This window comes from Metopolophium dirhodum, chromosome 6, assembly GCF_019925205.1.
Source record: "Metopolophium dirhodum isolate CAU chromosome 6, ASM1992520v1, whole genome shotgun sequence".
NCBI classification, from domain to species: domain Eukaryota; kingdom Metazoa; phylum Arthropoda; class Insecta; order Hemiptera; family Aphididae; genus Metopolophium; species Metopolophium dirhodum.
This window is the reverse complement of record NC_083565.1, coordinates 30,956,103-30,974,236: the sequence shown is the minus strand read 5'-3', so window position 1 is coordinate 30,974,236 and position 18,134 is coordinate 30,956,103. Positions and strand designations below refer to the sequence as shown.

The 18,134-nt window shown below is 27.8% G+C and overlaps 1 protein-coding gene across 2 annotated transcripts in view; it reads right to left on the bottom strand.

Annotated features, from left to right (window-relative positions):
* Positions 1-1,225: 1,225 nt before the first annotated feature.
* The window catches only part of LOC132946995 (uncharacterized), a 32,728-nt gene continuing 15,819 nt past the window's right edge, over positions 1,226-18,134 (bottom strand). For both annotated transcript variants that reach the window (XM_061017162.1, XM_061017163.1), the window contains exons 7-15: positions 6,125-6,463; positions 5,797-6,060; positions 5,542-5,726; positions 5,208-5,458; positions 4,869-5,144; positions 3,883-4,071; positions 3,729-3,770; positions 3,406-3,661; positions 1,226-1,540 (exon numbers count right to left, since the gene is read on the bottom strand). In XM_061017162.1, the coding sequence (XP_060873145.1) occupies positions 1,383-1,540; positions 3,406-3,661; positions 3,729-3,770; positions 3,883-4,071; positions 4,869-5,144; positions 5,208-5,458; positions 5,542-5,726; positions 5,797-6,060; positions 6,125-6,408 (1,905 nt within the window). In that variant the 5' untranslated portion in view covers positions 6,409-6,463 and the 3' untranslated portion in view covers positions 1,226-1,382. The remainder of the gene's footprint in view (positions 1,541-3,405; positions 3,662-3,728; positions 3,771-3,882; positions 4,072-4,868; positions 5,145-5,207; positions 5,459-5,541; positions 5,727-5,796; positions 6,061-6,124; positions 6,464-18,134) is intronic.

Genomic DNA, 18,134 nt, shown 5'->3' with positions numbered 1-18,134 from the left:
TAGGCCCTTAGTAGACTGTAATCGAAATAAAAGTCCCCAAACTACAATATTAACCACAAACACATGCAAATGGTTAAACACATTTTTTTTGAATGTTGATTGGTATCTATAATAACCACATTATTAATATTTAATTACAAATACGTATATTATATTGTATTATACTATATTATATCATTCAAAAAAATTATATATAGTGATAATAGAATATTAATGATAATATAAATAGTATTTTGTTTTAAATTACGATAATATATTATGTGTAATTCAACTTAACGACAAATATATGCAAATTATAATATTCCCAGACAGAAATTTTTTGTTTAAAAATATTATTATAACATAATCACGAATAAATGAATAATATAAGTATAACATTATTTTAATAATATTATTATCGTTACAGAATGCTGTCTGGGTTGTAGTTTCAAATTTTAGAAAATTATTTATAATATTATAGATTTATATATGTATTGATTTTCTGAATGATAAAATAGAGTATAATATTATAATATAACATATGTATTTGTAATTAAATATTGATAATGTGGTAATTATAGATACTAAATACTAATAAAATTAACGTTTAAAAAATAATTGTTCAACCATTTGTATATGGTTGTGAGTAATATTGTAGTCTGAGGTATTTTTTCCCGGGGATTTTCATTCCGTAATTCTTAGTAGACAGTTGTTTTTTTTTTTATTATTGAGCTTGAGCCCAACTAAGGCCATTAGCTATTTTTGTTTTTTGTTGGTAGTGGGTGGAACACGTGTGTGTTTGTTTTAGCAGAATTTTTTATTTCTGCCATGCCCGGGTGGGGGATGGATAAAACAGTTTATACATAGGAATATAAATATAATAAAATTATATATAAAAAATAAAATAGTTAAATAAAAACAACGAACCACTTGTATACACCAGTATCAGATCCAGAGGGAGGCAATTGGGTATTTTTTATTTTTAACATTCTTAAATCAAATTTTTTTTTCCTAGAAAAATCACAACTCGATAAATTAATAAAATATGTTTTTTTATGAACAATAATCGAATATATTCTAAAATATGACAAATATGCTAAATATTCTATAATGTCCAAAATATGCAAAATACATTTTTTCCTACGAACTCTATGATAGCTAAATCGTCCACATTTTTCATCCTCGTAAAGCTGCATAAAGCCAATTAAAATATGTAAAAACCTAAAGATCCGCACTCTATTTATCACTATAAAACAAATTACAGTAGAACCTCGATTATTCTAACTAATTGGGATCGTACCTAGTTTGGATACGCGGAAGTTCGTATACTGGAAATTGTTTAAAAAAACATATAATTATTTACATACCATTATAATATATTACTATGTATTACATATTATTTATTATAACTGAACATAAGAGTAAGATAGATCATCGGGATAAAATTGTGCCAAACTATTAATCGGCACAAAAGCGCACAACTCATGACTGAAATGTGTGAAAAACTTGCCAATGTTCATGGCAATGTAATTGTCTGGGTTTAGTTGTCGCTGCAATTCTCCTGTAACAAAATTTTTGTGATGATTCAGAAACTATACGTAATACAAATATGACTTGTTGTTTATACTTAATAGTAACATAGCATCAAGTTAATACAAAATATATAATTATTTGTTAAATAAAAGCATAATAATATTATGATTTATATTATAAAGATTATGAAATGATTATAAGAATTTCATTTGGTTCATAGCAATACTATTTAAAGCAAGTTGATAAATCAAATAATACAAAAAACGTATTGTATCGCATTAAATATCATAAGTCATAACTATCAGCAGCCAAGAACAGATAATTAAATGTTTAAATTATTTAAACACTTTTTTTTTAGATTGTACTAGTAATACACTAATACTATACTTTACGTTTATTAGAAAATTGCATCACACGTGGCAATAATAATTTACAATTAATCAAAAGTTTCTTTATGAATAGTGAAATTATTCATTTTCATTAGAAGTTATTAACTAGGTAAAGTTAAATCATAGACCTTATAATGTTTATGGGTGACATTTGAAATCCAACCTATTATTATGCACCAGTTCACAACAATATTAATATAAGGGATATTGTTACTCTCGTAATATTTTCTTTTTTTTTTTTTTACTCTCTTCTTCCTTTAAGTTTAAAGTACTTTCGAGCACTATTAGTTTTAACAGCCTCTTACACATTCCTTTCTGGCCTACCAATTTATTATCTAGCTAATAAACCTCTTAATCACATCATAAAAACTAATGGGGGCACCAATGAAATCTAATATGTGAATATGGCATCAATATCTTTTATGATTAACAAGAATACCAAGCAGGCACCTAATAATAAACCCAAAATCATTTGTATATAATATACATATTATTATATACTATGTCCCAAAAGTCCATATTGCCCTTGTATCTCTGTGCAAATCAATATATTATTTGAATCTGATTTTTTTGTTCTGCAATAAGTATGGGAAATCTAATTGAATGGCAAAAAATTAAAAATTTTTGTTTCAAAAATTCATAATTTTATTTTTATGCAACTAATTTGTTTAAAATTGATTTATATCTAATGAAGTAACTATTTTCTAGATCATATTTTTAAAACGGGTTTTTTTAAATAAAAATATTAATTTTGAAAGAGAATTGAAGAAATTCAAGAAAAATTAATGTGTTGACTTTGTACAAATAAAAGTTATATTTGTGAACTACGAATGACATGGATTAATCAATATTTCGGATTTTTTTATGACAACCTACTTTGTACCTATTTAGTAGGTAATTTGTGTTACATTAGAAAAATTATTTATAAATTCCCAGTACATGATCAAATTGACATAGTAAAATGTTACTTACAAAATGAGTATCCAAAAACCATCTTAAATGTTATATGAACGGATTAAAGTCTCAATTTTTAAAAAAACAGGTGAAATTGCATTATCCACTAGTTATAATGTGGCAAAGTTCCGCTGATTATTAGATACTTACAGATTCTCTTAAAAAAATATATTATGTTCCAATCAATTATGTGATTCGTATTTTCCAAAATAACTAGGTATTATTCTAACGAAGACAAGAACTTAATTTGCTTTAACTTGGTCTATTTTCACTCAATTTTATTTATTCTATTTTAAAAATATGATCAAGAAAATGGCTATTTTGAAAACTTAAGAAACTTAGCCATACATGTATTTTTGGTTGAAGAACACACTACATTTCTTGTCTTATATCATATGTTTTTGTTAATTAACCTTTTTAGAAAATATTGTCGTGCAAAAGAGATCGATTAAAATAGAATAACCATAAAAAAAGGCATTTAAATGCAAGAATATAATTTCTATGAAAAAAAATCACTTTCAGCTAATAGTCAAAATCAATTCCGACATACCAGATCCGTCTTCCTCAAATTTGACAAATTTGGCGTTTTCAAAAATTTGAATGTTTTTTATATAATGTTTGCCAAGTACAAAGTAAACAGTTTTTGGGGTGTTTTCGTACCACACTATTTTCCAGCCCACAATAATACCACGTGTAGTGGATCTGCTTGAATGACAGTTAGGATATTCAATCATCATCCCAATTGAAAATTTAGGATCATAACTCTCACCACGTGTTCTTGGTTCTATGGGGAAAACGTCTTGCCACTGATCATTAAAAGAAGTTTTATGTTAAATATTGCTGTTATCAAATACAATAAGTTTAATCACTTACATGTTTGTGAATATTGTTCATCTCATCTTCATGGTTTGGAGCCTGAAAACAGTTAATAAATAACGATAATGATATTGAGAAGTAAAAATTGTATATAATATATCTGATACTTATGTAAAATGTAAGGTTATATGCAGAATAGTAAAATACTCACATCTGGATTAGCCGGATTTCTGAGTAAGGGACATTGACAATAGCCATATACCTCAAGTAGTTTTTGACTTAGACACTGAAGGTAAGAATCATCAGGTTTTAAGAGTTTTTGGAAATCCCAAATATATTTACATGATTTTATCCCTGGCCCAAAGATCTGTTCCACGCATTCACTAAATGTCCAAAATAACTAAAAAAAATATAAATATATTACCTAACAGTACATTTGATTTATCTTTTCGTAATATATTATAAGTTTTTTTTTAAATATTATATTGTTTTTATAATCAGTAGTTTTTGGTAGTTCAGTTGTTATAAGTTAGGTGGACAGTCAGAAACAGTTAATTTTATATAAACTACTAAACAAATTAATAAGGCATTATAGATTGATATTCCAGCATTGTCTCTACAAATAAATTTTCCTGAATAATGTTTTGAAATCTAATTTTTCTTAATTCATAATTTCATATAGTTGTGTTTCTGCAAGACTACATATTTTATATTTTTCTATAGTATTTGAATAAAAATGTTGATAAAAACCAGTGGTTGAAAACCAAAATGTTGACAATTCATAATATGAAGAAAATATATTGATAACACATAGGATGGACATCTAAGTAACAACATTTACATTTGCATTTGTTTCTATTCACCATATTTTATGGTACTTAATTATAATTTCTTAATTATTAGAAAAACCTATATAGAAAACTATTATAGGTGTCTGTTGATAGCTTTCCACGGGTTTCCACCACTGGTTGACTTCCCCTCCCGTCAATCAAATATCATAAAATTTAACTATTGTATAACATGTAAATACAGATTGTAAATATATAAATTTTTGTTCAATAATAAAAAAAAAAAATTAATTTAACTAAATGAAAAAATAGAATTTTTGTTATTATGACATAAGAGTTAAGTACAAGTACCTATTAGTATTCAATTTATACGAGTTATAATATATTTTTATAAATTACGAGTACTTACGTTAAGTATATAAATTCCAGTATACCCGAATGGCAATTTTCTTGAGGCTGGACAAACTGTAGCCTTCCGCATGACACCACGATCAGCAATGTCTACCAAGTACCATGTAGGGTTGTTACGTTTGTTTCCTGGCCATGAAGATGACCAAGATACAAAATTGTCTCCATAATTGTGAACAGACGTTGCAGTTATACAAACTTTTACTCCTAATCGTCTAGCAACCGATTCAAATATTACACACAGCAAAAATACAGAACCTTTTCTCCGTTCAATAACCTAGGTAAATTAATTGTATCATAATTGACTATGAATAATAAAATCATTGTGATGAAAACATACCTGCTGCAACAAAAAGCAATTTAAGTCATTGGTACAATAACACACCAGTTGATCATTTGAAAATATGATTTGTCTTATGTGGTCAAGTATAAACATTGTGCTGGTTTCATCAAATAAATCATTATAAAGATTGAATTTTCCTCGTTCAACAATTTGTTTCAAACAGTTGTCATGTTCAAACAGAGGATGGACTGGGCTTGCTAAATAAATGCGATTACACACATCAATAGCTATATTATTTAAACTTTCATCTGTGAAAAACATTAGTAACACAATTATCACCATTCATTACAAATGTATCAAAATTACATAACTTTTTTTAGTATAGACTTACTTATATCGTGATATGGTATGATAACCGTAGGACACCACCAACGTTCAAGTAAGTGAAATCCTCGTTCAACAGTTTGTTCTGCCGTTGGTAAACTTAAGAAATTACGTAACTTGTAACCAAAATACACTTGGCACGAATACATAAGAAATTGATGAGCCATGTACAATACATCATAATTTTCATTACTGTTGAATGATAAAAATAAATATTGATAAGTCAATTATTATTCTACTTTACTCTAAACCACAAAAATACCATTCGTGCCTCGGTAGTTTTTTACAATAAGCTGCAATTGCTGATAGAATATAATATTTATGGCCTTCATTTTTTGAGTGTAAATATTTACTAAACGGATATAAATGATATGGTATACTTTCAAACTTCATGAACTTCTGTGGCATTTGTATAATTTCAGGAGGTACAGCTTTATCCAAACTTATACGCAACATGATCTCGTCTTTCCAAGTGTTTTGTTCGTCGATAACAACTCCATATTCCTCATTGTCCAACATACCGTATCTAACACAAATATAATATCCGTTATAAGGAAGTAAAAATAAGCACAACACACAAGTATAGGTACTTTTGTATGAATTTGGATTTCCAGAGGCGAGAGTTTTGCTCGTGGAATAAGCATTTTTTGAGTTTGGAATGCGAAACAGCAAGGTTCAAGATGTCAATCAATTGCATCGAGTCATAGCAGCAAATATACTCAATCAATTCGGTCGGCAAGTCCAGGATTGTGGTAGTGTCGGTATTCGCGGAGCTGGTGGTCATAGTATCAGCAGAGTTGGTGGACAAGTAGGCCGGGAAGACGACGATTTCGTCGTCGGGGTCACGTTGTCGTTTCAGATAGTTGGTCGTCATCGTACCGGATTTTGATCTTCAAACGCCCAATCAGACGGGTCACGCAAGTGTGCAACTGTAACAATGATCGTTGTCCAAGACGATCAAAAGATCGGATATCGAGACGCTGCCCTATTGTTCGGTGCCGACCGCGTTCGTTCGTGATAAACGATCCGCAGACCAAAAATCGGAGTAACGGACAACTACAGACCTTGTACTATACTAACTACTAAGTTACTAACGCCAACGAGATAATGTTTCTGGGTGGCGACCAAAATTCGTCCGATCTCAGCCACCGGTTGTGCGTAGCAAGTGGGGGAATTTACGGCGGCGACTAGAAGGTAGAGTGGGAGAAATTTGGGTACGAGACCGTGGAGTTCCGTCATTTGGATGCGCAAACGAGAAGCGTTCTCGCTCGGTGGCGTTAGTATAATAGACAGGCAATAGTAGAAGTTCGAATGATAGGACGAGAGGGCGCTGCTGGCGGTTCACCGCGTACTGCGCACATGCACGTTAATGAGTACAATATTTTTAAAACCGTACCAGACGTAAAATACGATAAAATTACTATGTATTCTACTTATAGTATTCGCCATTTATGGTACGATAAAATATTATAAATAATAATACATTTGTTCTTTGTACTTTAACTTAGGTCTATCGTCTATGCTTAAAAGGGTGCACTAGTAGACAAAATATGGCATAAAAACATGGTTTTGGGTTCTAGGTCACTTTGTACGGTCGAGCATTAAAAGTGCGAAACGCGGACACTTTGTACGGTCGGGTAAAAAGGTACATTGAAGAACGCGGACATTTTGTACTATTATATACAATATACATAAAGTATATATATTATAAATATAAGTTATATACCTAAGTAGTAAGTATATATAATATTATAAATTATAATGTAAATTATTAAAATAGAAAAACTAAAAATAAAAAGTAAATTGTTTCATCGTATATTAATAATTATCAAAATAATCAAACAATAAATAATATTATTATAAATATTAATTGTATTATAATATTAGATATTAGTTTAAAGCAAATTAAAAATGTGTACAGTATAAATATGTCATAATGACAAATAAAATATAATAACGAAAAAAATTATTAAAAACTCTATGCATGTAGTTTTTAATAATTTTTTACCTATAATATGGAAATAATTCGTCAAAATTAACGATCTATAAAGTATAAAATTTCCATTCTTTAATATTTAAAAAAATCTTTAAAAACCACATGTATAATATATGGAATTTAAAAATTCCATATTTGTTATTTCCTTTTTTTGATGTTTGTTACATAAATTTAATAGTTTATTATTGCCAGCAGTATAGGATTTTTGTCTCTTATGAAGTCTATTGCCACATTCATCCAATTGTACTGCTCGCAAAACCGTCCAAAAACTTAGTAAAATTTGTCATATATAATATATAGTATTATTTACTTGCTAACTTAGGTTTATAACTTATATTTATAATATATATACTTTATGTATATAATAGTACAAAGTGTTCGCGTTCTGCAATGTACCTTTTTACCCGACCGTACAAAGTGTCCGCGTTATACATTTTGAACAATGGACCGTACAAAGTGACCGTTTACCAATAATACATTTATTCTTTGTACTTTAACTTAGGTCTATCGTCTATGCTTAAAAGGGCGCACTAGTAGACAAAATATGGCATAAAAACAATTTAATTTACTGTAATGTGGAATGAGGGCTTGTTCAAATCATCACATTACTTATTAAATACAAATGTAATATTATATATTTATTTTTAAATATAAAATTATTTTTGTTAGATATATCAAGGAATCTAGTAAAACACTAGATCCTTCAACCGTTGAAAGTAGTCTGAATGAAACATTGAATACAATTGCAGTATGTATTAATTTAATTAGTTGTGTGAATTAAAACCAATTAATTAATAAAAAATTGCAATATAGGTATATAAAATATTAATATTAATATATTTTTGTGTAGGAGCTTCAAATTAATAGTTTATGTTTAAGAGAACACCTGAGTACAGTTGTCGAAGAAATGTTGCAACGTACAGTGGATGATGGTATATACAATTTCATTATTATATATAATTTTAAGGAACAGAAAAAATGTTTGGATTGTGTATTATAGTTTACAATACATTAAAACTTTAAGGATCATCATTTTATTTCAAAACATGGTTAATTCTAGAGGGTTTGCTGAAGTCATCATCACCTATTAAATACAAAATTGATATATATATATTTTTTTAAATACATATAAATACTAAAAAAAATGTTTTATGAACTGTTTATCATTAGTAAATTTAATTGGGTATTCTTTTAGATCTCTTCAAAAAACCAACACAACTTGAAATGGAAATATTTTTAAAAAGTCATCTACTGTTACCAAAAATGAATTTGTCAACTCCATTTAATTTTCAAAAAAACTTTTTTTATTAGTGATGGAGTACAGCGCATGAGGTTGACTTATAACAGTGATTCTAAACAGTTATTCTGTTTCTTGTGTCTAACATTTTCCAATGAAAGTAACTCATTTACAACAGGTATGAGATATTGGAAGTATGTTTATCAATGTATCAATGTACATGAAGGAAGCAAAATTCAAAATCACTGTGTTGAATCATATCTTTTATTTACCGAAAAACGTAACATTAACACTTTATTATTTTCTGTGCAAAAAGACAAAAGAAAGGAAGAAGTTAAAAAGAATAGAGAGGTTTTGAAAAGGATAATATATAGTGTAATATTTATTGGCAAACGTGGCTTAAGTTATAGAGGTAATTAGTTTAAGGCAGCTTATTCTTTAAATAGTTTGCATGATCATGGAAACTTTTTGGAGTTATTGTTATTCTTAAGTAATTACGACTCGGTCATTAAAGATCATTTAGATACAGTTACTCAAAAAAGTATAAAAGCGAATAAAGCTGGTAGTAAAGGAAGAGGAAATTCTCTTACATTTATATCAAAAACTACAGTAGGTTATGTAATTTCAGCAATATGTACGTTAATCAAAAAATCAATCAGTGCAGATATGAACAAAGCTCAAATGTATTCAGTTATCCTAGATACTACACAAGACATCGCTGCTAAAGATTAATGTGCAATTGTTATCAGATATGTTGGAAACCATAGTGTGCATAAAAAGTTAATTTCATTGGTAAACTATACATAATATACAACAGGTCAAGGTATGTGTCAATTACTTATGAATGTTTTAAAATCAAATGATATTAATATAAAATATGTGTGGCAAATGTCACAGATGGTGCAGCAAATATGCAGGGTGAGTATAACAGTTTTAATGCATGGTTAAATGAAACAGCACCTAACCAAGTACATGTGTGGTGTTACAGCCATGTTCTCAACTTAGTAATGTCCAATGCATCAAAATCACCTTTACCCTTTACCCGCAGCAACATTATTTACCTTAATAGTTTGGCCATTTTTTTTAAAAAATCATATAAACGCATGGAATATTTTACTAAAAGATGTACAATCAATTGTCGTTTGGAATCAATATTGAAATTCGTTGGTGGGGAAAAGAAATTGTTCTTAATAGAATATTTTGAAAGATTAATGATCCATCTAAAAGCATGTACATAATATAAGTAATATTGGCATTGAGTGATATAATTAATAGTGATAATTCCAAACCAGACATTAAAGTTAAAGCTGATTATATGAGAACGTCCCTTCTGAAATATTCTACTATACTTACAGCATTTATTTATATTATATTTTTTAGTATAAGTGGACAAGTGGTCCACTTTCTAAATATCTACAGACCAAAGAAATGGATCTTTTAAAATCTCAAGAATTAGTTGACACAGCTTTAGAAAAACTTATTGAAATTCAAAAAGATAAAGGATGGAGTAAAATTGAGTGGGAATGTTTTTGTTCAACAGATTAATTCTGAATTGAACCAATTTAATTTAGATATAGTTGTTGAAGAACATTTCCCCAGGATTAGAAGCCGGAAACGCAAAATATTGCCAGGAGAGTTGGTGGAAAATTATATAATTTATGATCAACTTCAAAAATTTACTGTTGATGTACATAATACAATTCTAGATACCATTGTAGAAAGTATGAGAAGAAGGTTTCTAAAGCATCGATACTTATATACTGATTTATCATGCCTTTCACTTACAAACTTCAAAGAAATAACTGAACAAGGACTATCTAATAGTGCATTAACCACTTTAAGTAATAAACTTCAATAGTTTAATAAAAATGCTTCAAATGAAAATATTAAAAATAAACTTATATAAGTTTTGCAGAGAATTGGAACAAATTAAAAAAAAGTATTCCTGAAACCTATGCAACTATTTATATGAAAAATAATAATGAAGAAGATGAAGAAGTATTAGTAGACACACAAATAAATGACAATGATTCAACAACACTTTGTAAGAGTTGTAAAAACTGTTTTTTGTGCTGTTACACTGTTTTAACAAAATATAACTTATATTGTGAAACATATTCAAATCTATATCTTGCATATAAATATGTACTGACCTTAACTTTAACACAAGTCACATGCGAAACATCATTTTCACAACTTAAAAATTTTAATTTAAGACTTCGTAGTCAGTTAACTGATTCAAAGCTTGAAGCTTTTATGATGAAGGGCGTAGTAAAAGAAAAATTGGCTTCTTTAGACCATGATGAAATCATTAAAGTAGTCTCTCAACAAAGTGATTTGCTGTATAAAAGTCTAATGTTATAATTTGAAACTATGTTTAAAATTTGTAATAAAAAAAATAAAGAGCTAATTTGAATTTTAAAATATTTTATAATATTTTATGTTTTATAATAAATTACCAAGAATTTTAGTAAGTTTATATTATTGGTCAATACAAATGGGCCTCCATGTTTATAATTTCCCGGGCTGAATTTTGATCCCAATCCGTCCCTATTAGAAACATATCTATATGCTAAATGATTAATAGATTTATATGGGCATCTTAGATCAGTGCTTATTTTCTTTAGACTTAGAGCATTTATGAAAAAAGTTTAAAGAGTTAAATTTTAATACTATTATTAATCTTTTTCAAAAGTATATTAAAACATTAATTTACTATACATTTTAATAATTTTATTTATCTGTGTGAAATGGTACACGTAACTGTAGTATATAGCTAATTTAGAAAAAACAATTAAAAATGTTGATTAAGAGGGCTTTGACAGTTTTACATTAAATTTAGGGAGTCTCATGACAAAAAAAAATTGAGAAGCACTGTACTAGATTATACTGTAGAATATTATGATAACTGCAGATAACCGTGGTAAGTGGTTTATATGGTTATGATATTATATATATATTTAACATATTTAAACCACAACGAGCGCCAGTGATTCTGGGCCCTCAGCTGTTTCAGATAGTTGGTTCACCAGTCACCGTACAGCACTATTCATTATGGCCGATGTTTAAGGTTTAACTAGTATATCTTAAATTGTGCTACTCACTAGTCTCGGTTAATGAATTCAATAAATTTCAGTTTACTGTTTCAGTTATTACAATTAATTATCAAATAATAGAAGTATATATTAATATAATATAAATATATAGTTCAATGGGATTTAGGATTTAAGATTTTAGACTAGGAGCCTTGTCAGCGATTCTAATTTCTTATTGTGTCTTATAGTGTCGGCGACCGGCGTCGCATATTGTCATTTATAATGTTCGCATTTTGCACTTGCGACTTGCTCAGTTTTTGACAGTTTTATATAGATCTATGGTTGTTTGCCAGGCTGTCCACGACAATATCACTGTATTATGTTTTAAGTTATAACTGTACACGTATCGCTTTAACAGGATTTTAAGAGGTGATTTCCTCGTTATTAATCGCACCGGACTGAAACCTTGTTAAAACACTTGTTTTCTGAAACTGGCAATAAAATGCTATCAAACCACGAAGAACTGCACGCATAAGTAAGCTTTAGTATTAAATTATTAAACCTCATTGTATTTGCTCTCATAACTGGGGGTTAACATGCCTACCTGTACAATGTACGCGGGATCACTACAAAATCATTAAAATTAGTACCCAGGGGCGGACGTATTTATAATACATATCCCGATTACCATTTTCGGGCCCTTTCAATTTATTATTTAACTCTTATTGTAATGTAGAACTCTTTCCTAATTTTAATAATTTAAAAAAAAATGTACCTACGGGCCCCTAATTAATTTTGCACCCTGGACCAAAAGTAGCCAGTCCGCCCCTGTTAATACCTACCAATCCTAATGAACAATAATAAATTATTAAACTGGAAAGTTATAAACACGTCTATTTTCATTGTAAACGTGGTATGCCTACTATAAATTTAAATTTTAAACATATTAAAATCTACCTAATTGTTTATTTTTCTAGACAATTTATGAAATAAATTCAATTTAAAATTAAAATCTAAAAAAAACATATGAGGTTCACTAGATATTACCTTATGTTGAAATTGTATAAGATGTCAATTAACTCTAATTTTTAAACTAACAGAGTAAATGTGATCTGTTGCGCGTTCAATTTGCTATATTTATGTTTAATTTATTTTCATATTATATTAATCTTTTACTCTTGAAATACGCTATATTACATTACTATATTACATTTCAGAGCGTACTATGAATCTTGGATATGTACATTTTACAATGTGCGTTAACCTAGATGATATATCAAGTCATTAGTGAAACAAAGAGTGATTTTAATAGAAAAAGTTTTGTTATAAAAACATGATGATTATGCATCACGCAAAAAATTAGAGTTGATTGTCGATGAAAAAAACAGTATACAGTTACGGAGATCCATTTCAATATAATATGAGTTTTTATTACCTGTACCTACTCTAGATGTAACTGATAATTATGCATTTTTATTTTAAAAAATGAATGATTTTAACCATTTTATTGTTGATATTGTATTATTTAATTATTTATGTAGGTATCTCATGTAATTGAATATATTTTTAGGCTTTCAATTCATGTCAAGTAATGGCTCAGAAACAAGAAAAGTTGTTATTTGAAATGCTCAATAAATGGCTAACAGAGTACCGGCACTGCCTCAGTTCTACAGTACTTCCAAATGTTAAAAGTGAACAAGACGTGTAAAGAATTATGATCGGAATATGGTATGGACGTAAATAATAGTATATGGAATGATAAGGTTTAGTTTTGTAATTATGTCTACCATTTATAAAAAAGTTTTGCCTACAATACAATTTATATCTAATATTTCATATTTATTTTAAACTTCCATAATTATAAGTGACTGATTAAGTTGAAAGATTGTAATTAGTATTGTTAATGCACAAATGATAATATCAATTTTATACTAATTAGATAAAAGAAAAAAATGTTATTTATTTATTTATCGGAAATATGAATACTGGGCCCACCTGAGACACTGGTGTGGGCCCAGTGGTCTAATCTATAACTTATACAATAGATATTAGTTAACAATTTGTACAGTCTATAAAAAGTTTAAACTAATAGCTATGGACATTGATATACTATAAAGTATATAACATAATAACAGTAAATCTAGATAATAATAATTAAAATCTCTAAATATTAATTTACATTATTGTTACTATATTAAATTATATTACTGAAACTCTGTGAATTAGCCAGTAATTAGCCAACGTATTAAAAGTCTATGAAAATGATTAAGGTTTAAGTTAAATAATTCTACTGGCAACATGTTTGCAGTTCTTTCTAGTTCCTGCTGTTTCAAAGTCTCAGTAGTTGTTTTATGGTGTATGTTTCTTATAAAATATTTTTTTGCAAATCTTGTATTGACATTATGTTTAAGTTTAGATTGGTTAAGTAGTTTATGTTTTTTTTACCGCGACTTTGTAATATAGTTTTCTAACTGCCAGTACAAAGAAATTGTTGAACTAGTCAGCAGTGTTCTGTGTTTAGTGCACAGTGTTAATTACAAAATTATAATTACTTAATTATTTTTATTGCGTACCTAATATATTTTAATTATTTTGATTATCTACACCAAAATATGCTTGTATTGTGTATGTTCATCTTAAGTATGTATTAAATCATAGTGTATATTTCACTAGGTATATTATAGAAGACACAAGACCATGTGTCATGGATGAACGGTGTAAGAAGAAACCATGATGGAACTTACACAGTCATGAGAAGTTGATTGGAACATATCAAAGAACAGAGAAGAATGGAAAGACTGATCTGTGGAGGTTCCAACCAACTGAGACCCAGGATGGAACCTTTATAAGCTAATGTTTCAAAGACTCCATCGATTATACAAAATAAATGTATTCAATGGAGTTGAATTTATTGGACAAGATAATATTTTTGTAATTTTATATTAGGTACTGACATTTTTAAAATACGTTTCAAATTGTTTTAAATATTCTATTTAATGTAAAACTTAGGTATGATATTTGATTTTTATTTAGCACTTTAATATATAAAACATTACAAAAATAAATTTTATTGTCTGTCAATGGTTTAAATTCTGAAGTTATCTTAATAAATAAATAAAAAAAATTAATAGTTTTAATTTAAAAAAAAATACAGATTATTTACGTAATAAAAACTTATATGGTTAATATATAATGATGTATACAAACGTTGGTTAGATTTATGAGTATTTATATTAAAAATGTTTCTACAATAATCAGTTAATCAGCTATTAATTTTTTGTTTTACAGAATCAACAAAATAAAAGCAAAAAAAGAGATGTGTCTAGCTGCAACAAAATATATATTTGGATATGATTACTTTATATAGTTAGTTTGTTTATATTATACTATAACTATCATTGGCATGCACAGACTATCTATATTGTCCGAAGTCAACCATTGTAATTATAACATCGATTTATAATGTAATCTAATAGGTACATGTCCAAAGTCATCCCATTTTACAGGTGACTCCAGAAAAAATTCACCTTTTAAAAAAAGTGTGACTTTAAGGACCTTAATGATTATTCTTCTGCTATATAATCTTCTTTTCACTCATTATAACAGTATTTTCTTTACTAGATAGGTATAATATGTAAAAGTTTAATGTAGGTAATAGAATATTCTGTTTTTTTAGGTCTAAAATATTGGTTATTTGTAATTACTGTTTTAACTAACCTATATGGTATATAATATTATCTACAAGTTACAACCGTGAAATAACGTAAATATATAAATAAAGTACCTAGTTTGAATGCCTGAATCAATGTCCTTAATCAATTGATGTTCAATTGATATCAATATCATTAATCGTGTACGGGCAGCTTAAGACACCCTGCACACCCAAAACTGTTACTAACAGCCATCTCTGCTTAGAGTATTATTAGTTTAATTATATTAGTAAATATCCTAATTGTGTATACCTTTTTGAAAAACAACACATTTTAGACCAACTTTATGTTTTTGGGAGATAGGCGAGTGTAACATTCAAGGCTGAATTTTTTTTTATATTCATCTTATAAAAATATATACGTAGATAACTGGAAATATTAACATGATACCTAAACTTGAATATAATAATGATACTTGTAGCTTATATACATACCCTGTTGATTTAAAGTTAATTTAGCTGCGATAAAAGTAAGCTATAATAAGCTAAATTAAATTGTATTTTGTATCGTTCGACCGGAATGCTATTATTTTGCATACTCAGCGCGCCGTCTGATTAACATTATTATAGGTACCTATAAGTTATATATTATAATATTGCAACTTTTTGGTTTGAATTAGCACACATTTAAAAATTGTGGTAAGACCCATGAGTAATTTTCCTGAATATGAATTAAATACAATTAATATCAAAAAATATATATATTATAAGCTTAGTTACTTAACAAAGGAATTCAAAATTTTTTAGAAATACCTAGTGACTAAGACCAGAGATTGATTAAAATATAATTATACTAGTATATATTTTTATCTACGCTAAGACATCCCTACCGCACTGAATCGTTTTTCGTTTGCAACAAGTTGTCATCAAATTCAAATTTAACACATTGTAACGAACCCAATAATACGCATGATATATTATTGATCGTTTCGCCTTCGGCTACATTTGGCAACATAAAGATTAGATAAATATTAGCACATAGAAATTCGACTAAATAAATCAAAGTCATATATCCGATTAGAAAACCTATGGGAATATAACGAGAGGGCAATGCGATCTTGAACTCGCATTTCAATAGGTCCTACAACCTCGCCTGAATCATAAATCATAAATGTATGAATATAATATTTAGATATTGCTTATGAAATATATATATATATAATGCACAGTATCTAAATATTGACGGATGTCGTATAACATATATTGCAAACACGATAACAGGTCACGATTCTCGGATTAACCAGGCGTGGGAATGTATCGATGATTAATTAAACAACGTCCTGTGAAGTCCACAGATAAGTCGATAGACTAGGGGGAAATGGGAGAGCAGGAGGCCCTATAAAACCAGACCCGAAACGGCGTGTAGATTAGACGTGTTACACCATAGTACAGACGAGCACCTTCACGAGAGACAACATAACAACTTTGTCAGTTTGGAATTAGAGTATTTTATGCAGAAGACATTTAATAAACAACTTAAACTTTTCAACAAGTCTAATTATTTTGTCAAACCTGTCTGAGAAATCCTTACCAACGGTCTTGCTACCTGCAACTTATAAACTAAGCAGTTACCTCAATTGCTAGTTTATAACAACATCTATTACAATGACTTAAATACTCAATGACTATATAAGTTCACCCATCACCTATTGACATTACATACTAGTTACATACTTTATTTTTTGGAGGGATAGGAGAAACATTCAATGTTGAACTTTTTTTATATAATTCTTAAATATACGTAACTGGAAATCTGAGTTAGAAATTCTAAACATTTTAGATTCTGAGCGGAGCGAGGTTCTAGGGGTTTTACAATGGTGTTTATTTTTTTATTTTAACCTATATACAACATTTCTACCAGAAGGAGTACTTTGATTTTAACATAGAGTATCTTATCGTTTAGAAAATTGGACGAAGATGGTACTATAGAGAGGTTGTTTTTCGATTCTCTCAATAGTTATTTAATTCCACGGGAAAAACCAACGACAAATTACAAAAAACTGTTAAAAACGGGATTTTAATTTCTAACGCTTTATTTATCCCCATAAAATTAATAAAAATATTAATATTATACGTAATATTAATTCAACTTACACGCTATAACAAGTAATAACAATATAAAATATCCAGACTTTAATATCATTATGTGGTTTTCCTTTTTTTTGTAGTTTTTATTCTAAGGACTTAATTTTTGAATATTTTTTAATAATAAATTTGAATTTTTTTTTTTTTTTTAATTATTAATTATTAATTTTTTAAATTTTTAATTTTGGTGATAATTTTAAAATAAAGGTAAAATTCTAATTGTGTTGATTTTTGTTATTTTTAATAAAGATTAATTTTTGATTTAATTTTTTATAAATTTTTGTGTAAGGTACCTCCTTTGCATATTTTTTTTTTAAATATATGATAGTTTTTTTAGTTAATTTAAAAATGGGTTTTTTAAATTATTATTTATAAATAAAAAATATTTTTATATTGAAAATATAATGTTTTAATTAAACTAATAAATTAATTAAAGATTAAACATTTAAAATTCCTTAGAAGATAGTTAAAAGCTTCTTTTTTTTAAAATCTTTTTAATTGGAATTTTTTTTTCAATATTATTATTAACAGTAATAAA